General features: G+C 42.7%; 1 protein-coding gene and 1 long non-coding RNA gene across 2 annotated transcripts in view; both read left to right on the top strand.

The window, feature by feature from the left end:
* LOC116691164 (uncharacterized) overlaps positions 1-22936 on the top strand; it is a 631246-nt gene that overhangs the window by 223950 nt on the left and 384360 nt on the right. The window lies entirely within an intron of this gene.
* LOC116691153 (large neutral amino acids transporter small subunit 1) overlaps positions 1-22936 on the top strand; it is a 29660-nt gene that overhangs the window by 2305 nt on the left and 4419 nt on the right. Inside the window, exons 2-5 of the mRNA XM_032518529.1 lie at positions 974-1099; positions 16134-16239; positions 17859-17903; positions 18032-18155. Of these exons, the coding sequence (XP_032374420.1) occupies positions 974-1099; positions 16134-16239; positions 17859-17903; positions 18032-18155 (401 nt within the window). The remainder of the gene's footprint in view (positions 1-973; positions 1100-16133; positions 16240-17858; positions 17904-18031; positions 18156-22936) is intronic.

Below are 22936 nucleotides of genomic sequence, written 5' to 3'. Positions count from 1 at the left end.
GTGTGTGTGTGTGTGTGTGTGTGTGTGTGTGTGTGTGTGTGTGTGTGTGTGTGTGTGTGTGTGTGTGTGTTTCATGAGGATTGCTCGCTTTGGTGTGCATGCCTGCCATGTAGGTAGTGGGGTGGTCAGGGTCACAGTGGGGCTGAGAGCCAGATCTCCACACACACACACACACACACACACACACACACACACACACACACACACACACATTAATCTACAGCTCTGTAGTTCTATTTTAGTGAGGGGTATAGTTCCATTTGACCGGTTTCTGTTGGAATATTTGTAGTTGAAATCAGTGTGTTTCCATGCGTAAGCTTGCACACATGCGTAAGTTTGTGCATGTACACATCTATGGTTGCAAACATATACTCAAGTTAGCCAGTTTTGTGTGTGTGTGTGTGTGTGTGTGCTTGTGTGAATTTGGATGCCAGCCTCTGTGTGTAAGTGTGTCCATCCCTGTACTGTACTCAGGCTCCCTCCCTCTTTGCCTTGGTCTTTTTAACACAGAGCCTCATTGTGCTCTGTCTCGTAAACTGGTGTGGGCCCGACCTGATTTTAGGAGCTTTGAAGGGACCTGCTTCTTTAGTTAATCAGTTTTAATGGCGTCCTGGGTTTGAGGGTGCTTTGGTGTGTGTGTTTCATAAGGTCAGAGTCTGCTGGTGTCTCAGATTAGAGAACAATGTAAATGGTATAAATTACCTCAATAAAAGCTTTTTTTTAACATCAAAAACACCTGCAGAAAAGTTAGTTCTTTGTGTGCCCCATAAGAAATCCTTTATTGCACACATTGTCCAGCAGACTGAGTAAAGATGCCATGGTGGGATTTTGGTGCATACACTTAGAGTCAGTAGTGTAACGGGCCCTTTAATTCATGGTAAAGGCAAGAGAAACTAAAGTGCTGCTTTCTAAAGATGCCCCCACTTACAGTCTTTTTCTCTTTTCTTCTTTGTTTTTGTCCCTCTTTCTGCAGTCTTGTTGACCTTCGTGAACTGCTACAGTGTGAAGGCGGCCACCAGAGTGCAGGACTTCTTTGCAGCGGCCAAGCTCCTGGCGCTTGGAATGATCATCATCATCGGCTTTGTCAAGATTGGCCAAGGTACTACACACACACACACCACACACACACACACACACACACACACACACACACACACACACACACACACACACACACACACACACACACACACACACATTCACAAGGTTCCATCCAAGGGTCATGAATGTCTTTAATGCCCCCTTGCTTCACCACTAGTGACAAATAAGCAACCTATAAGATTTGTGCATCAGCCCTACAATAAAAAAACAAAACATGTTGAATTCAATATCATTTATCATTTTTTAGCAGATTCACATTGTGATGATATGGACTCAGAATTTACAAATTTCTGTAATTTTATTATTTTATTCTATAATGTAAAATAAATTATTAAAAAAATGTGATCTGTAGTAATATGCAGTTTGATGTATGTATACTGGCAACATTATTAATGAATGGGTCAATAATCAGCATTATCATTAAATAAGCATACCACGTTTTACAGCCAAGTATTCACCCTTAGGGGTTAAACCTCCTTTGCAAATTGTTTGCTGTTTGTTGTTTGTTTAAGCACATACCAGTGAAATGGCAGTTGTCTTAAAGTACTGATCTCATTTAACAGTAGGGGGTTTCAAGCATAAAATTTCTGAAGAGCAATCTTTGAAGAGGACACAAATAATATAGCCACAATTATACTTGTAGAGGTTATGTGTACACAGAGGAAAGCCTTAATACGATCACTAGTGTAGCACGGAGACTGTACCATTATCCTTCCTTTTAGGGTTTCTCTTGATTCAATGAAAAAGCTGACTAAATTGACCCAAATATTCTTCTTTAAAGCCATTTATTTATTTTATTTATGTTTACAATCAAGCCTCAAAAATACCTTAAAGCATAATGACTTATTTTGAAAAAGTGACCCCGTATAAATAAATAAATACAATGCTGTTTTAATGCTTGTTAAATTAGGTGGTCATAAGGTAAATTAGTGAGCCACTGATAAAGCTCACCCTGACGGCCACAAATCTCTAAAAATATGAACACACTTACCTGGGACTCTACACCTGACTGTCCCTGGTCTCCTTGTTCCTTACCTGGGATTCTACACCTGACTGTCCCTGGTCTCCCTGTTCCTTACTTGGGACTCTACACCTGACTGTCCCTGGTCTCCTTGTTCCTTACCTGAGACTCTACACCTGACTGTCCCTGGTCTCCTTGTTCCTTACCTGAGACTCTACACCTGACTGTCCCTGTTCTCCTTGTTCCTTACCTGAGACTCTACACCTGACTGTCCCTGGTCTCCCTGTTCCTTAACTGAGACTCTACACCTGACTGTCCCTGGTCTCCTTGTTCCTTACCTGGGATTCTACACCTGACTGTCCCTGGTCTCCCTGTTCCTTACCTGAGATTCTACACCTGACTGTCCCTGGTCTCCCTGTTCCTTACCTGAGACTCTACACCTGACTGTCCCTGTTCTCCTTGTTCCTTACCTGGGATTCTACACCTGACTGTCCCTGGTCTCCCTGTTCCTTACCTGACACTCTACACCTGACTGTCCCTGTTCTCCTTGTTCCTTACCTGAGACTCTACGCCTGACTGTCCCTGGTCTCCTTGTTCCTTACCTGAGACTTTACACCTGACTGTCCCTGGTCTCCTTGTTCCTTACCTGAGATTCTACACCTGACTGTCCCTGGTCTCCTTGTTCCTTACCTGAGACTCCACACCTGACTGTCCCTGGTCTCCCTTCCTTACCTGAGACTCTAAACCTCACGGTCCCTGGTCTCCCTGTTCCTTACCTGAGACTCTAAACCTCACGGTCCCTGGTCTCCCTGTTCCTTACCTAAGACTCTACACCTGACTGTCCTTGGTCTCCCTGCTCTTTTCCTGGGATTCTACACCTGACTATCCATGGTCTCCCTGTTTCTTAGCAACAACAACACAAATCTTTAAAGTCAGATGTCTGTGAGTAAGGTTCATAGGTTTACCACGCGGTCATATTATAATTATAAAATGATCTTGCATCCTCCACAAAAATATTAGGTTTCATCTGGGACAGAGGATATATACTTAAATGCAGCAAACTTACTGATCTGCCACTTAACCTCATATTGAGCAAAACACAACTGTAGATGTTCAATATTAACCTCAATATCAGTTCACACAGATCAGGTTCATTGTCGGTTTAACGTTAGTTGGAGTTGGTGCATTTCTATCCAACAAGCTAGGTAACGTAACATTATATCACACTAACATAGCAAACTTTTTTGTGATGAATAATTTATGAATTTCTCAGCATCATTTCTAGTTGAGAAAAGAATAACTTCATCCAATGTTATTGGGAATAAAATAGCCTTGAACAGCCTACTTACTACATTCCACAACTAACATTACTACCAGTATGTGGACAGTGGACATGGCAGTGGACCAAACCACTGTGAGGCAAGGGAGGGGGACTAAAAATATTTCTTAACTTAAAAAGCATTTTTTGGGGTTTCTATTACTACTTACTACTTACACAGATATTTGAAGTGGACATCATTATGTTATCTACAATACACAGCATGGTTTTTAATGATATTTCTAGGGAGTGGACAACCCTTAGATGGGGGGGGGGATTTACGCCTATGCTGATAGCACACACTCAATAGATAATGAGTTATGCAACATATCATTATGGAGCATACCATCTTTTACTGTGTAGACTATGCCACATGGCTTGAAACAGGAAGTGGTTTATATGACTTGTAACCGTTCCATTTTTTTTAGAAAGTCTTTCCTTCTGTGTGTGCTTATCTCCTCCGTGACAGACAGACAGACAGTGTCATGCTCTGATAGGGAATCCTTAACTAGTTAGTTTTATAAAAAGCAAAGAAAAAAAAAAGAGGCTATTGAAGTTTTCATTTTGGCAATCTGTTTCTGTGAAGCTAATTTAACAATGACAACAATAATCTCATATGGAAAACACAATTGCTCTAAAGCCAATATGAAAGATACTTTTTTTTTTCATTTTCTTTATCTTTAGCTAAAGATTATTTAGCTGTATAATCCAGAGTCTATGATCACACTTCTTTCTCTATTTGAACCCCTGTCACCCCAATTTTGTTTGCACTGCTTCTGACACTATATCTGATCACATTCTGGCAGTGTAATCCATTCTGGCCAAAGTAAATCTCAACCAGGCCTGTTGTTTATGTTTGATGGGAGCAGTGAATCTGTGGAAGTGGAGGAACTGGTGTTTAGCTTCCTGGAGCTGGGCCAACCCCTCATTAAGACCCCAGAATGATGTGAAGTGCAGCCAAAGATGGCAGGACAGCACAGAGACCAGACAATGGCTCTTAAGCAGAACACAGTTCTTTTCATTGGAAATGTACTTATTAGCTTCAAGACGTCTGAGTCACACAAACACTCGTCTCTTTCAACAGTCTGTTTGAAGCAAGCAAGGACTTGTTTCCAGTCACTATAGGTCAACAGAACATTGAATGTTTTCTTACGATATATATATATATATATATATATAGATATATAATTCATGTCATAATGCATTGCAAAGGAGGGTCTGGCTAGTCCACACAGCATTTCAGGATGGGGGAAAAACATGCTCTAGTTTTTTGGCTTTAAACCTATCAAACCAATCAAAATTGATCATGGGTGGCACTAGGCGCCTGACAGAGCCACAGTGCCGCTGCAAAATAGCCTCTGGAAGAAACTTGTTTTGGTGTGTATGTTCAAAAGTTGTCTAAGTTGTGCAACAGAAATGCAGCCAAAAAGGACACCTGGCGGAATTTCCGGTGGCAACGGAGCAATCACGGAAATGGATGTGGACTAATGTCATAGAAACTAGACTACTATTGTTTGTAGTCTCAAATATTCAATTCAATTTTATTTGTAGTATCAGATCATACCAAGAGTTATCTCAAGACACTTTACAGATAGAGTAGGTCTAGACCACACTCAATAATTTACAGTTCAAGCATTTAGTGTGACAGTGACAATGAAAATCTCTTGTTTAGGAAGAAACCTGGGACAGACCCAGGCTCTTGGTAGGCGGAGCCTGCCGGGCCGGTTGGGGGTGTGATGAATAATAATAAAATAATAATATTGGATAATGGAACAGTGACTAGAAATAGTAGTTTGTAGTAGTTCATGGCACAGGACTTTAACTATTGACGACAACGTAATACTCAATCCGCTTCCTTTCCTGTGTACCGGGTACCTGCAGGCATTCCCCCCCCCTGCTGCCTGTGTGCTGCTATGGCTGGCTCTCTTTCTGTCTGCGGGGAAGTTTTGGGTTTGTTGTCCTCCTCTGAGAGAGCCACAGGGGCAGATAGAAAACCGTGGTATGGGGGAAACCCAATAAATGGGATGTAAGTAAGCATGTGTGTTGAAAATTTGAGACAGTGTGAGCTGCAGAACAAGTCGTGCAGATCACAAAGCAAGAAGTGTTACAGATTAGGAGCGGGAAGCTGACAAAAGTCTCCGGTTTTATCAGATTTGTACTGGGTTGCAAAGAAAGATGCCTTTGAGGGAAAAAAAAAGTGAAATGTCACTGAGTTTAAACAGAAGTGGAGTTGAGACTGAGGGGGAATTATGGAGCTCAGCTGTGGGTTTCCTCTGTCTGTAGCACTGAGCTGACCTATGACCTCTTGGCCTTTGTCCTCACACCTGACATGAACCCCAGCCAAGCTGTAGATTCAGCCTTGAAAGTCAGCATTTCTCTTGCTAGTCTCACTTTAACTCAAACTGCAACACCAAAGCTACAGTTTAAAGGTTAAAACATCTGAAAAAAATCTATCTATCTATCAAATTGTGTAAAATTGTAAAGAATTTTTTTTTTATTACAGTGTCTAGAAGTCTTTTTTAGCAATGATTTGTAGTGATTTATTACAGTACAGAGTTAATATAATCACATTCATTATTTAAGCTTAATTTAATTTATATTCTTTATTGATCCCCTATGGGGAAATTACAATGTACACTTGTTATTACACACTACACACAGGCCTGAAATACACACACATGCTCAGGTCCATTACATGCACTCATGGAGAGATGTCAGAGTGAGTGGGCTGCGACTGCTGAACAGGCACCCTGAGCGGTTGAGGGGGGTTTGGTGCCTTGCTCAAGAGCACCTTGGCAGTACCCAGTCCGTTCAGGGACCTGAACTAGCAACCCTCCGGTTCCCAACCCAACTCTATACGGACTGAGCTATTTACTCTGTTTTGCTGTTATGACTGTTTCCATTTCTTATTCAGAACTTTAATTAACTACTGCATATTCAGTGAGAAGTAGGTTAGCTTTCCGCAGCATTAAAGGTTTTCTTAGATATTGTTCTTTTTTTAAGAAGTCCTGGATTTGGCTTCCTGAAACCTGCAGATGTTTAGTTAAAATGGAGCTTCTGCTGACATTGTATTAAATGTGACGGTACCCTGGCTCTTTATGTCACTGCAGTTGAAGTTCAAGTTGTTTTTTTTATTAATTTTTTTTAGGGATGAGAGACCAAATATTGTAGATTCTTGATTAAAATGCCCAATCCAAGTTTGATCTTACATCGCACACGCACACGCACAGTGGGTTATTTGTGCACAGGTCACAGGTCTCAGACCAGCTGACTAGTGGGCAAACAGGACCTCAACACTGACTGGAACTGTTCAGAAGGGAACCAGAAAGAGATGTAGAGAGAGGTATGTGGTAGCTAGTTGTTCACTGGCAGAGATCAGTAGCAGAGGGCCCAGGGCCCACAGATCAAACGTTTACCTGCTGTCACATATGTATAGAGGAGCATTGTCCTGTTGAATAAATAAAAAATGGTAAAAATGATTTCAGGGAAACTGGTAACAACAGATCTTTATTTTTGAGTGTGAGCTAGTTGTAGTTGTTTGTCTGAAGTTTGTGTGCGCTTTATGAAAAGGTTTCTATGCCATGCGCTGACCTCACACTAGCAGACAGATGAAGAGTCCGGGAACTTTAGAAGTTATACATTCTTTAGTCTTGCATGGCCTGTCGTATCTTCACAGCTTTGTGGAGGAAGGGCTGGCTACACCACATGTACATTCCAAGATTGAGAGAAAGAAAACGCTCTGGGTTGTTTGCATTTCTTTAAATCAATCACAACAGTCTTGGGCGGAGCTTAGCTCCTGACACAGAGACGGTGGCTCTTCAAAATGGCCTTGGGAAGAAACTTGTTTTGGTGGAACATTTGCACCTGATAAAAAAAAGTAAAAAAAACGGCACTTAGAATATTAAATGAAGTTAACTCTTCACACAATACAGTTACGTGAGCTATTTAAATGAGCTGGATACATGGATAAATGTAATTTGCTCTTCCCAGCGTATCACTGTGTACTCTTTCCATGGCAAGTCCCCACCAAAATTTCCCAGTTAGAGAGGAAATGCCGTAAACACATTCTTTGTAAATCTTTACAATCATTCCCCAAAAGAAACAAGCAGGCCGGTCTTGTTGCACGATCCGAATCATGCTGTTTTCAGCGTAGGCAAACTCCTCGTAAGTGTAATTACCTTTTCTGTGTAGCTTGGTAGCTCAAAGTTTGTTGTTTGTATTTCAGCAGTGTGAAACATGCTGTTGGTGAGGAATTGGAATCAAACAGATAGCTGGATATTGTATGTTGACTTTTTTAATTAATTAATGCTACAAACAAACAATAATGATAAAAAAAAAAAATATTTAAACAAAACTCTAGTTTAGACAAAAAAGTAACATTTGGTTATTTAAAATGTTTAAATGTACCTCGTAGCTAATGTCTGACACACCACTAACAGTGGACTGGTAGAGTTTAGTAAAGCAAAACCATCTAATTAAAGTCATTAGGGTTTCTTAAGATCACATTTGAGGCCGGTGTACACCATTTCAGTGACTGTAGAAATTAAAATGAACTTGTTAAGTTGAGTACTTACTTATGTTGGAGACGAGCGCAGGGAATTCGCACCACTGTGTCCCAAATTTGAACAGGGATCACCCTTTCCCATGATAAATAAAAAGAAATCAAATTGTTAATAGTGCTGTCAGTTAAACGCGTTATTAACGGCGTTAACACAAACCCATTTTAAGGGCATCAATTTTTTTATCGTGAGATTAACGTTCTGTTTGGCCTAGAGAACGTTGTAGTCCTTTCACATGCTGTTGCAGCTACTAGTAACGTTAGAAAAACTACAACACCACACCGGATCTAGCTAGACCGGAAAGAAAACAACAGGCAAGGCGCACAAACAAGGAGTAGTAACGTTACGTTTTGAGTGGATGGCGAGGGTGAGACGACAAAATGGACTCCAATAAGATTCTGGATGGAAAGTTTACTTTTTAAAAGTTGATAAATGGTTTCATTGACAAGACCAAAGTGATCTGTGTGTTTTGTCGTTGTGAACTGAGCTATCACCACAGCACGTGCAGTCTGAAATACCACTCGCCCCCCCTCGTCAAAGTAATATTTTCACCCTTTTATTGATGGACAGTGTTACATTGTGTGAGAGATTATTTGCTCCAAGGGAGAATGTAACGTGTGAAATTGAACACTACAGTAGGCTATATGCCAATGTTGTTTTCAATAAAAAAACATCTGCACAAAGCAAGCCGATCCACTTTTCCATGTTGATTAGAGCATTAAAATGAGAAAAAATAATGGGACAAAAACAAATCCAGGGACATTTAGAATAGATAAAAATGTGCGATTAATTGCGAGTTAACTATGACATTAATGCAATTAATCGTGATTAACCTTATTTCTCAAAAATGTTCTTTTGTCTGTCCTCCCTTAATTCCAGCATCAAGCTGGAGCCCATCTCCGCTAACTGAGGATCAGTCTCTCTCTCCAAAAGCGGAGACTGTATCCACCTTTTTGTTCTTTAAGTCATCTTAGTCTTAATCTTAGTCGGCCTAATATTTGTTTAGGTGTATAGCTGCCTGGGGGCTAATTCTACTCATTTGTAATTCTAGGCCTTTAGTGTGCTATTTCAAAGGTGAGCTTTTCTAACATACTCAGCTTCGTGGCATTCCTAAATCTTTAACAACGATCTTTGTCATCATAGTGCCTCTAATAGCTGTTTATCCGAGACACCTCAGATGATCTGTTTAAACAGAGACGGGCTGCGTGATTACAACAACAGACTCAACTGACAGGTTGTCTTCCCTGCACTGCTGCCGGCCTCTCCGGCTGCTCCTTAGCAGTTGGAGTGGAGGGTTTTCAGTGGTTCATAGTTCTGTTTTAAAGTATTTATTGTTTAATCAGCCATGTGATTCAGAAAGAAACAGAGAAAGAAACAGGCTGTTTACTAGTCACTGAATATATGAAATAAATGAATCACTTAGAGTGTTGTTTCTAGACTGGAAAAGTTGGGGCATTTAATCAATGGGTTACATTAAAGGAATAATAATATGATAATAATGTTACAATGTCGGATGGTCATATTAAATGTGGCCGAAGCTTAGAATATAAAGGTATTAGAATATAAAAGTATAGGTATTTAAAAAACAACAACCTGTGAGCCAAAATCTTGGAATCCCACTCTCACTTTTCAATTGTTTTTCTACTATTACATCATGCATAGCGGCTTTATTGTCATCTTCTCCAGTCTTGACAGTGTTAGGCCCCATTTTTACCAGATTGGAATCTGATCTGTGTGATCCAATCACATGTGGGCAGCTCTAAGTACAGTGTGATTGCGCCCAAGACGCATTGAGGACATATTGAGATTAGAGTCCGGATCGAGCTCGGCCCACGTCCGACACAGTTAAAATCTCACTTTTTTTCTCATTTTAATGACATATTTAGGCTACGTTTTTGTGTGGAAAGCCCGCTTTTATTAAGCAACTGTAGGAAGGCATTCGGAGATGTCAACAGATGAGCGCATTAGCACACACGGGGGCAACTTCTGCCCATTTTCCACACACACACACACACACACACACCACACACACACACACACACACACACACTGAACTCTCTTAAAAGAGCCGCAGCACCATTTTACAACAAATTCCTTATTGCACTGATGTGACCGAGCCCGACCCGAACCCAAACATCATTTCTAAATATCTGTCCAATCCCGACCTGGCCCGTGGGACCAAGGTTACTATAGTTTTGCACTTTTCATTAGTTTTTATTTTTATTTCATTATGACTTTTTGTTGTCAAATTCAGTTTAGTTTTAATTACTTGTTAAAGCGGGTTTGCTAGTTTAGTTTTTATTTTGTGAAAATGCATAGTTTTAGTATTAGTTTTTATTATTTTGTCATTTCTGTAACATGGGTTAATTGTCGGGGGATTCGAAAGGTCAGAAAAAGTATTGTGTTATACTAACTCAACAAAAACATCATACAATTCTAGAACTATGTATTCACAATGTATTCAACAATAACACCAGTACAAACAACATACATATGATGATGAGTACAGATATGTAAACAGTCTACACAAGACGCTGCAGTAAGAGCAGAAAGTGCTTGAACTTTGGTCCAAGTAAAATGGTTAACTTTTGAAGTCAGTTGACTCACACAGTTGTGGAGACATCCCAGTATTAATCCACTTCATAAACCACGTTCCCTCCCGCTTTTGGTGTTCCTGCATATTTACTCACCAGCTATCGGGGCGCAGGTGAAAGCCGCCTATAGTGTTCCTAAGAGCTAGGAACAGTTAGCTCACGGTTACCTGCAAATCGGTTTGAGATTTTGGAGACAGTACAATCCTACTTATAGCCAATTTAAAGTTTGCTGCATCGCATCTGTGTCAGCTTTCCATGTTTGTACTTGTCCTAATTGTTTTCATATCAGCCCTATCATCTAATGAATCTGCTACTCTGACTTATGATCGATGGTGGTTATTGGACATCAGAGTTTCTATGGAAGGAATCTTTGAAAGCTGGAAAGGTTTCAGACAAACCTTTCCATTTCTAACAAAACTTGTATTTTTAACAAGCTTTTTTACCAGTGAGAATATGGATTTTTTTTTCTTTATGGAAACGTGGCAAAGGGAAAATGAGTTTGTTCACTTAAATGAGCTCTGTCCGGTTGGCTGCTCTGGAACCGGGATGCCACGAATGGCACGCCGCGGTGGTGGGCTTGCTGTTGTGCATCGTGACAGATTCCTATGTAGAGCCATAAACTCTGAAGGTTTTTCCTCTTTTGAATCACAGATGCTCAAAGTAGGTTCTTTTAACGCTTTTTACAGTGTGTTAATTTATCGTCCTCCTGGCCCAGCAGGCGTCTTTCTTACAGATTTTACAGACGTCTTATCGTCTATCATCAAACTAGAGAAGGTCTTCATTATTGGAGACTTTACCTGCATACTGATGATTTTACATGCAACATAGCTACTGATCGTCTTTCTATCACAGACTCTTTTAATGTTACTGGACCCACAGACGTTAAGGGCCACACCCTGGACCTCGTCTTCTCTCTTGGTCTAGATATAGCAAATGCACGTGTGGAAGATGTTCTTGTGAGTGATCATAGCTGTGTGTTCTTTGACATTAATGTTCCTCTAGATCCTCCGCCCCTGAGAATTTCCCCACTTCTTTGTAAATAAGATCAGAGATGTTAGGGCAAACATCTCACCATCGCTTTCTCAGAATTCTGCCTGTGATGTGTCTACTGCTCATTCTTGGTCTACTTTTAAACCTGTGACATTACATGATATCACCTCTCTGCTACATACTTTGAAACCCTCATCTTGTCCTATGGATGTTGTCCCTACAGTGCTATTTGTACAAGCTTTTGACTCCATTGGCCCCTGTATTGTTAAGATGCTTAATACTTCACTTTTAACTGGTGTCATTCCTAGTTTTTTAAACATGCTGCTGTTAAGTCTGTACTTAAAAAGCCGGCTTTTGATTCCACTACAACCTGAGAACTACAGGCCAACCTCTAAACTTCCATTTATGTCAGAAACTTTTGAAAACGTTGTAGCAGAGCAACTCACCCTTTTCCTAGAGAATCATGAGTTGTTTGACAAATTCCAGTCTGGTTTCCGTAAAAAGCATTCCACAGAAACTGCACTACTTAAAGTTTCTAGTGATATTATGATGTCTGCTGACCAAGGAATATACAGTTTTGGATGGACCTTTCCTCTGCTTTTGACACAATTGACTATAACATTATGATATATAGACTTTGTGATGTGGTTGGGATGTCTGGATCAGTTTTTTAACGGTTTTCATCGTACCTTCTGTAGAAGTTTTAGTGTTTATGTGATCAAATTGTGTTTGAAACTGGAGAGTTGCTATGTGGGGTTCCTCAGGGTTCTGTCTTGGGACCTATTCTTTTCCTCTTGTACATATTTCCTCTAGGACAGATAATTTGTAAATTAACGATATATCTTACCATCTGTCTGTCTGTACCATCATGATCTCAAACTGTACTGCTTGTTTAAGGAAACTGAGTTCTCTTGTTTTCTTTAATCAGCTGTTTGACTAGTGATCAAAACGTTTTGCTTCTGAACTCACATCAATCAGAAACACTAATTATTCCCCATGAAAGTCAAATCCCTCATATAAAGCAGCACATTGAGGACTTAGGACCTTCTGTCCAGCTGAGCCTCAGAAGCTTAGGGGTTGTTTTTGATTCCGCTATGTCCTTGGAGTCCCACTGTAAACAATTAATTAGGAACTGTTTCTTCCAACTGAGGAATATTTCCAAATTAAGAACACTTGTAACTAAGGGGGAATTGGAGATGATCATTCATGGTTTTATTTCTTCATGCTGAGATTACTGCAACAGCCTTTTTTCCTGTTTGAATAAGAAGAAACTGTATTGTCTCCAGGCTGTTCAGGACTCTGCTGCTAGGCTTTTTACTCAGATTAACAAAAGCATACACATCACGCCTGTGTTAGCAGCACTTCACTGGTTACCAGTCCAGTATAGAATTCAATTAAAAATCCTTACTTTTAGAGCCCTACACGGTCAAGTTCCTCCATACTTCTCTGACTTGATACAGCTTCATACTCCCACCCGCAGTCAGAGGTTAGGCTTTTAGTGATCCCCGCACTCATTTTAAAACTAGAGGGGAATGATCATTCCAAGCAGGGGCCCCTAGGCTGTGGAATGACTTGCCTCCCTTTCTACGTTGTGTGAACTCTGTAGAATTTTTTAAAAAGCAATTGAAAACTCTGCTGTTCAAGCAGGCATTTAGTTAGTCAAGGGGTTTTTGTGGTTGTTTGTTACGTTTTCTGTTTGTATTTAAATATTCTTGTATTTTAAATTGTTGTATTGTAATTGTTGCTCCTTGTGATTTTTATCTATGAAAGGTGCTATACAAATAAACTTTACTTACTCCCTTACTTACTTACTTGTTTGGAGTCAGTGGGCCGAGCAGGTTTATTTTTGTCCTCTGTTCTGTTTTCAGTCCTTGATCGCAGTAAAGCTAAATGGCAGGTTTCTTACCTCCATTAACAGTCAGACTCATGTGTTGATTGACAGCCAAAGCATGCAGGGGCATACAATTAGCAACTCAAAGGTTGTTCCAAATAGATGTGTGAATTTTACTTGTACTTTTTGTCAGTTGCTAATAATTGTAAAATGATCATTGATGTACGCTGCTTAAATATAATCACCTGATTGCGGGGACAGTGTGACAATACGTTTATTTTTAAAAAGACAAGGTGTAGTAGCAAAACTATAACTTTGCTCCCTTATTGAATAACGGGGATGTGTTTACTCTATTGCTCAGGTGTGTGTGTGTGTGTGTGTGTGTGTGTTTAAGGTCAGAGTCTGCTGATGTCTCAGATTAGAGAACAGTGTAATCTGATTAGCCTATAGCTGCAGTAAACCCTACTTTACCTTTAATCGGGCACTGTTTGGAAGTGAAACACACTGGTTCTCGTTATTCTTTGCTGTCTGATACTTACATGATTTATTTGATACAACACATATACATACACAGTTATACTTACAGAACAATATTTTCTGACCCCATCGAAAAGTTGTCTGCTTGTGCAGGAGAACTCCATTCATTTCAGTCTTAAGAGTAATCCATGTGATGCCTTTGCCTTTACCTGATCTACGGTCTCTTTGAACAGAATGGTAATTCAGTTGTTGCCAAGTACACACCCCAACAGCCTTTTGATTTGCTGTTGACTCAGCCTAATCCACATAGTCCATACTGCACAAGTATATTTCTTGTCCAAATTCCCTATGTACACCCAATATCTTTAAAACATGGAAGGGTAGTCATTTTTAATTCTAGCCCATTTCCTTTGTTTTTACAGCAAGTAGGGAATTAAGGCAATGAGTAATCCTCTAAATGGTTTTTGTAGCTCAGCACAACCAATTGCTGCTTTTCAGTGCTACAAATGACGCAACCTTTCTTATCCTTTAATGTGATTTTTGTTTAGGTTCTGCTATGGCCACATTTCTATTAAACATCCATCCAGGTATTTTCACTGTAATTCGTGGATGAACGTGACTTGCACATGGTCACCATAGCTATTGTTATGGGACTGAGCCAGGGCTGTGTGTGTGTGTGTGTGTGTGTGTGTGTGTGTGTGTGTGTGTGTGTGTGTGTGTGTGTGTGTGTGTGTGTGTGTGTGTGTGTGTGTGTGTGTGTGGTGTGTGTGTGTGTGTGTGTGTGTGTGTGTGTGTGTGTGTGTGTGTGTGTGTGTGTGTGTGTGTGTGTGTGTGTGTGTGTGTCACTTTCGTTGCCTGGCACTGGTATCATATGACCTGTTGATCGCAGCTCTGAGTGTTTCCTGACCAATGTTGTGGAAAGTGATCTAGAAGTAACAGAAGAAGGAATAAAGCTGTATATTGCAGTGGGCAGAACGGGTTGAATAAGTTGGAATACAAGCATGTGTCAGCGATGACTCAGACTGTACAACAAAAAAGCTGTAAGCTGTAGTTTAATGCCACCATTCTGAGTCACATGCCACCCCTTAGATAAACCTGTAGTGCGGGAAAAAACTTCATTTGAGTGAAACATGTTTGTTGACACAGCAACTAAACTGTAAAATGATGCAAGAGCTTCTGTCAAACTGATTACTTGACTTTCTGATGTGTAAAATATCTAACATAGCACACATGTCGAACTTAATGAAAAGAAAATAGTTAAGTTTTTTTATGGAATTTTTATTTACGCTTCTTTTTCGAAGTTTGGCATTTTTTCTGATGTTTTTTTGTAACATTTTTCCAAATGTTTTTTTTTTTTATGTCCCCCCCCCAAAAAAAAACAACAAAAACATTTTGTATGGCAACCTGCCCAAGTAAAAACTGACTTTGGGCAAGTACAATTTTTTTTCACTGGGGGAAAAAAAACGTGTTGTACACGTTGAACACTGTTAGAGGTACAGACCAGGACCCAGAGACCCCCAGCACAGCTCCCCCGTCAGGCTGGTAGGTAGAGCAGCACTGACTGGGTGTGGCAATGCCATCTTAGGATGCTGTGGTCACACATCAGCCTGTTCAGGAGGGCAGTTAGTCACGTGGACAGCGCAGGAATTGGGAGCTTCCCACGCTACACACTGGCTTAGGGATAACCCTCCCAGTACCAACATGGCCCCAGGCTGTTGGTTTAGCAACCGTTGCTGTGTCTGAGAATGTGTGTGCTTGTTGTGGGGAGCAGCTCCGTCAGGAATGTGGCACAGATCCCCCTAAACCAGCAGCAATCTGGAGGTCAGCGAAGAGGGGCTGTGGCCAAAAGGGCATAAATCAGCTGATAAATTGGTAGTCAAATACTGTCCCATCCCTCAACTACTGTTGCTTTGCCCTTTTAAGCAAGGTAATAAAACGTGCATCTGTCTCTTTTTCTTTTTTGTAGACCCTTTTGTTTGTCTCTTGTGTGATCTATGCATGCCTCAGGTCGATCCGCAGAGCCGCAACACAGTCTGGGTCACTTATTGACTGTCTCAGCCTGTCTTAACTCCATTACATTTTGCTGTCCTTCCCTGATCCTCATACCAAGACAGATTTAAGATGAATATTATCCTTTCCCTCCAAATGCTTTGTATTGTGTGTTGTGCAACTTTATTGTTCTACAATTTAGGTTCTCCAGACTGGCTGGTAAACTTGCCTGCTGAGCAATAATGCAGATAGATGGATTTGGGCCTTTTTTGTTGTTTTCTCAACCCAGTTTTTTCTCCCTGTTTTTCTCCAGGTAACACGGACCGACTTCTTCCAGAAAATTCCTTCGAGGGGTCCAAATATGAGTTTGGCAGCATCGGCCTGGCACTCTACAGCGGTCTGTTTGCCTATGGTGGCTGGTGAGTTAACACATTGTCCTACCTGTGTATCAGGTTGTAAGCCACTGCGCTGCTTGTTCATTATCCAGTTTACAAAATAGGCGTATAAAGTTAGTCCTGCTGAGTTAGTGACCACCTTATTGGAGAATTATGGAAATTGACAAAAGTAACCATCAATCATTACTTGACTACATTATTCTGTTAATAACATAACAATATTTATTTATTTATAAACCGTAATAAAGGACATTATCCTCAAGGTAGGACTCCACTGGCCATTAGCCATAATAATGAATTGTCACCCAGCCTGCTTCCTAGTATTGTTGCCTTCCTTAGTGTTAATTGATTTCAGCTTTTCAGTGTCTTTCTTGTCTTTTCACTGTAAAAAAACAAAACGCTGCCAACTAAGTTTCATTGTGTAAATATATGCAATGACAATAAAGATCTATTTATCTAAAAATGGCTTTCGTTGTCTAAATAAAGTATAATTTTCTTGTTTTCAATGCAGTTTGGGAAGAATCAACTTATCTGTACTACTATACTCCTATACTTTTCCACTCATAGATTAATACATACAGCACATACAACTACATTGGCACATTGGGTAATGCCCAATGAGGTATCCATTATCAGGAATTAATGGACAATGATGAGACCCGAGTTTTCCTGTACGTGTTGCGTGTGCCCGAGTCCATTAATTACCTGAAAATGGACATGTTGAAGGGCATTAACTAGAACCCGACTAATATATTGGCAGGCTAATATTGTCGGCCAATAATAGGCCGACATTATTTTTAATTTTTAAAAAAAATATTCATTCATCTGAATTATTTATAATAACAAATAAATGATTCTGATGAATGTATATGTAAAAAATAAAAACGGACTGTCAGCCATGTTATGAGCGTTGGTGTTGCATAGTTTGTCCACCAGAGGGCACTCTACAACGTCCCTGTAGGCAACACTGATTATTTTTTGTTAATGTGTTTTAGTTCAAAGGACTTTAAGTTTCATATCTTAAGTTTGTATTTTTTTATACATTTTATTTATCAGAACTTTAATATATTTTGATGTTCCTCTGTGCTATTGTGACAATAAAACACATTATTATCATGTAATTTTAGTGAGAATAACTACAAATAACTAATGTTAGGTAAATCTGTTTGTTTTGTTAACGCGTTTCTTGAATTAAATATAAAGTATACTGATATTTCGGCATATCAGATTTTTAAATAACCACATTTTTGTATCGGTATCGGCCTTAAAAATCCTTTATTGGTCGGGCTCTAGCATTAACCCCCTTTTATAAAAATACTTTTTACTCCATTTGATAGGACGATCTGGCAACGGGAGATCTTTCTAGTCCACTCAGCTCATAGAACCCTTTGGCTCAGCTACGAGCCAGAAAGCTACCGTTATGCTAACAAAATTCAAAGATAACTATCATTCACCATTTGATGTAGCACATTCATTTAGAACGCTAAACAATCAGTTTCACCGGAACTCCTTAGTAAGTGTCCTATATCACTTTTCAATGCACACCTTGCAGCCAAACTCAATATTGAGTATTCACCCAGACCATGGTATAAATCTGTTTTGATACGTACTATGTCTCTGATTGTTGCCTCTTCTGCTTACAGGAACTACTTGAATTTTGTCACAGAGGAGATGATTGAGCCTTACAAGTGAGTATTAATGAGTGACTTTTATTCTTTTATAACAAAATACAGATTTGTTTGCAGAAGAGTGATTAATTGAATGTCTGTAATTGTAATCTGAATTGTCACTAAGAATGTTTGTGCATCTTCCTCAGAAACCTTCCCCGTGCCATCATCATCTCTCTGCCCATAGTGACAATAGTGTACGTTCTGACCAACCTGGCATATTTCACCACCCTCTCCCCTGAGCAGATGCTCGGCTCCGAGGCTGTGGCTGTGGTGAGTACACACACTAATTTTCTGTGACTACTACTTGCTGCCAAACACAGTCGATAGATTTGTGCTGTTTTCTAACCTTTAAAGTTTAAAACGCAGACCCAGATATCATAAATGTGTTCCTGGCACATTATTGGCACATCAGTTACTTAAATCATAAGATAAGATTAACTTATATTGATCCACAGCGGAGAAATGCAACTGTTGCAGCAGCACAAAGACAGCAATAGTACAGGTAAATAAAGAAAGTAACGTAAATCAATACTAGGTTTACAGTAGGGCAGTAACGATATGCAATATAAAACTGAAATCGCAACACTCGGATCCACAAACCTGTCGCGGAGTGAGAAGACAGAATCACGACAGCCCCCTTCCAACTCCCAGAGTTATCCTTTCTGTCCATATTCAATGCTACCACATCTTTAAATTACTATTAGTATTAGTCCTTTTGGTGCTTTTATCCATGTTAGGGATAAAGCTCATTGTAAAGACGGCTAAAAGTTAGGGGGGGGGGCCTCGTTTTAGCCGTCTTTACAGTAAGTTAAATTTACCAGACAAAGCGGAAATTTGTAACGTTACACCTCCATTGTCGTTACCGGTGTCCCACACGCCGGGGCTGTAATGATAGTGGATGGTGGCTAGCCGGCCGGGGGCTGACTGTGGATGTGTTCCCGGGCTGGGGCTGTAATGATAGTGGATGGCTGCTAGCTGGCTGGGGGCTGACTGTGGACGTGTCCCTGGGCCGGGGCTGTTTCAGCTCTCATCCCGACTGAAGCCTTGCAGCGCCGCGAGACTGAGGCAGAAGAGAAGTGTGCTGGCTAGCTTAATTACCATTAGATTAGTCGCCTATCTATACGGTTAACGTTACTGATGAATTCATGAGTTTTTAACCGTGGTCAAAACAATCATACTAAAAATAACTGAGCTTGTTGAACGATGTCATAACCTTATGTTACCCACCAAGCTAACCTTATCAACCAAGCATTAGCATTAGCTACTTGCTTGTCAACCAGCACCTTTACAGTAGGCACCAAAGTACTTTTCCTCTTCTGTCCCCCTACAGGTTGCCAGTGGAATTGTCCCTTACTTTTACCATTTCCATTATTCTTATGTCTCATTCCAACAAGTTAATGAACCACTGAAACGATTTTGGAAACATTATTTTGAGGTACAAAAGAATCTTTGGTGTTGGATCGATCAATATTGAAATCAATAAATAAGGTCTCTGTTGTATTGTAACGCTCACCCCTGTGTTGCAGCGTTGAATAAGGAGGCGATGACTGGCTTGCAACTTCTGTGCATTTATTTTAGAAACGCAGTTTAACTCCGGTCACTGTTGGCCGTGACCCCGCCGAACATTCAGTCCCAACAACAGGCCCTTCTTCCTACGTGGGCTAGACACCCAAACCAGCTCTCCAGCTTGGAAGTGTCTCCCCTTTGACCTTATGTCGTCGTTCCTTTTTTGTCTCGGGCAAAGATGTGGGCGGACTCCATCCGATCCTGGAGCCTCTTGGCGTACTCTCTACCTGGAGGAACAGCAGGGGTGTCAGGAGTTTTGCCAAAGGCCACCTCCACTGGTGTCCTTAACTCCCTCCCCAGCATGAAGAGGGCAGGCGTGCATGAGGTGGACTCCTGAACAGCAGACCTCTAGGCCATGAGGACGAGGGGAAGGTGTGTGTCCCAGTCACGTTGATGCTCCGCTGTGAGGATTGTCAGCTGCTTTGCCAGGGTTCTGTTGAACCTCTCAACGAGGCCGTCGCTCTGGGGGTGCAGCGCTGTGGTCCGGGTCTTATGCATGCCCATACGCTCACATAGGGTGACAAAGACCTGTGATTCAAAATTCCTCTCTTTGTCACTGTGGATGGTTTCAGCCACCCCGAACCTGCTGAACATTCCCTCTACCAGAGCGTCATCCACTGTCTCTGCTTCCTGATTTGGCATGGCGTACGCTTCAGGCCATTTTGTAAAATAGTCCATGGCAACCAAAACGTACCGGTTGCCTGTATCCGTGCGTGGGAATGGGCCCATGACATCCACAGCTACTCTTTCCATGGGAGCCCCCACTTCCATGTTGCTGTAGTTGTGCGCGGGACTGGCCCGGGGGGCCCTTATAGGCTGCGCAGAGGTCGCAGCGGCGGCAAAAGTCCTCCACGTCCCGTCTGGCCCCCCCACAGTAAAATCCCTGACGAAGCCAGCAAAGTGTTTTTGGCTTCTCCGAAGTGCCCTGCCCCTGTGGTCCCGTGTGATGTTCTCAGCACGGCTTCTCTCACTGAACTGGGGACTATCACCTGCCACCTTTCCTCTCCCGTGGCAGGCTCCTTCCAGGATCTCTGCAGTACCCCATCCCTCAATGTCAGTGCATCAAACATTGTCCACAGTCCTTTCGTTGCCGTGGAGCTCCCTGTCACCCCTTCCCAGGGTAGTCTCTATCCTGCTTTGACCCACTGGTCGCACTGGTTGTATGTCTCTGTCCTGCTCTTGTTGTGTCTGCCACTCAGCCACGTCAACCATCGTTGTTCCCCGGCAGACTGGTCCGGCCCCCTCGTCTCCTCCTCAATACGGAGCTCTCGCTCACCCTTTCTCTCCGCTCACAATATCGGCACCCGCCCAGGGTGCAAGGGCGGCGGGAAAGGGTATCTGCATTGGCATGGCTAGCTCCGGCCCTGTGTAACACTGTGAAAACATAAGACTGCAGCATTTCAATCCAGCGTGCAACTTGGCCCTCTGGTTCTCTGAAGGACATCCGCCACTGAAGCGCTGAATCATCCGTCCTGACGGTAAAGGGGCGGCCACAGTACTTAAAGTCACGGCGAGGAGCTCTCGGCGTGTGACACAGTAGCGGCGCTCAGCCTTGTTGAAGGTTTTGCTGAAATACGCCACTACTCTCTCTCCGTCTGGCCCTGACTGGGTTAGCACTGCGCCCATGCCCACGTCACTGGCGTCTGTGTCAAGAATAATTGGCAAACTGGGGTCAGGGGGGGTGAGAATGGGGGCCTCTGTTAGTGCCTTCTTGAGGGAGTTGAAGGCTTGCTGGCACTGTGGCGTCCAGATGAAGCCCCTGCCTTTCTGCAGCAGGTGATACGGGGGGGCAGCTGTGCAGGAGAAACCTCGCACAAACTTCCTGTAATATGAAGCCAGGCCAAGGAAGCTCTTCAGTTGTCGTTGATCAGTGGGCTGGGGAAGATGGGATGACCGTTGCTGGGGGCATGGGGCACCAGTGGCAGGGCACTGCCGATTGGGGAGTTGTGTGAGGCGCATGCGTCCTCCGCTGGGAAGTTGTTGCTCTCTTCTTGTGTTTTTGTGTCATGGCAGTGTGTTTCCATGACTGTCCTGACCAGGGGTTGCGGCGTTGAAGACTGTGTGGGTGGTATCATTCTGACAGAGGGGCCCCCGGGGAACGTCAATGTGTTCTCCCCTAGGTCCAGCAGGCAGCATGCAGACCTCAAAAAGTCCAGCCCCAGTATACAGGGGTCCTGCACTTGTGCAACCTACACTGTAAAATCCGCTCGCTGACCTCCCACATTCAACGTCGCCCTCCCCCTACCAAGCATAGGGGCCAGCTCACCCGTCACTGACTTCAGCTGGAACCACATCCGGCCACATCAGTGTTGCTGTGGAGCCTGTGTCCACAAGGGCGGTACATGAGGCCCCACCTATGGTGACGGAAACGTGGCAGAAATGCCCAGCATAAGTCCAACCCACCACCATCGTGGATTCTGTGTTCTTGTCTGCTTCAGGGGGAAGTGCAGCCCCTCTCCCCTGCCTGTGCTGTTTGGCTCCCCCTTCTCTCGATGATGCAGCATTGGACATAATGTCAGGGGCCCGTACCGTCCCAACTATACGGACTCTGGACCGTTTCCCTGGTCGTTGGAACGCTTGGGGCACTGTCTGAGGAGATGGCCAGGCTGTCCGCATCCCCAGCAGACCAGGGGGCAATGGCAAGAGTGTGCAGCACTTTGTGGCGAATGCATAGACACAGTCCGAATCAGTTCAGTCATTTCAGCCGCCCATGCAGGCTTTACTTGGGCTGTGTCAGTACATGCAGCGGGTCTCACCGTGGGACCACTTTCTGCAGGGCTGTTTTCCATGGCCTCGCCCTCCATAACCTCCCTTTCTAGAGCCAGCTCCAAAGCCTCTTGTATGGAACGGGGATGGGCGAGCTGGGTCTGAATGCGCAGTCCCTCTGGGGTTAAGGCTTGAAAAAACTGGTCCCTAGCAAGCTCTGTTTGTATTCCAGGGGGTATGTGGGCATAAGCCCTCCGGGCTAGAGTCTCAATGTTGTTAGCTAAGACGCGGAGGGGCTCCCTAGGTTGCTTGCGTCTGTTGGACAGCTCAGAGCGCAGGAGACCGAGCTGTTCAGTGTCCAAAACGTCTCTGTAGGGCTCCAACAAAAGCCATATAATCATTTCTTTCTTCGGGGCTGAGCAGGAACAGGCACGCTAGTGCGTCATCTGTAAGGCATAAGGCTAACTGTAGCACTTTATCATTATCTGAGCAGCCCGCAGCTTGTGATAGCAGTTTAAATTGGGCATGAAATGCCTGCCAGTCCGCCTTACCGGAGTACTTTGGTGTTTTTCATTGGGCCCGGCCAGCATGGGCACCACCATTTCGCGTTCTCTCCGTTGTAGTGCTGTGGTGGAGCTGACGTGCCAGTGAGGAAGCCTTCCACACGTCCTCCGCTCTGTTGGGGGACAGCTAAGCCTATTCCTGCGTCGTTGGCCATGCTCCTCGCCGCCAGTTTCAAGCAGGCTTTGGTCTCCGCAGCGCGCTCAAACTCCGCCGCC

The sequence above is a fragment of the Etheostoma spectabile genome, chromosome 6 (genome assembly GCF_008692095.1).
Source record: "Etheostoma spectabile isolate EspeVRDwgs_2016 chromosome 6, UIUC_Espe_1.0, whole genome shotgun sequence".
NCBI classification, from domain to species: domain Eukaryota; kingdom Metazoa; phylum Chordata; class Actinopteri; order Perciformes; family Percidae; genus Etheostoma; species Etheostoma spectabile.
Note: the sequence above shows the minus strand (reverse complement) of the source record. Positions and strands in the feature narration are given on the sequence as shown.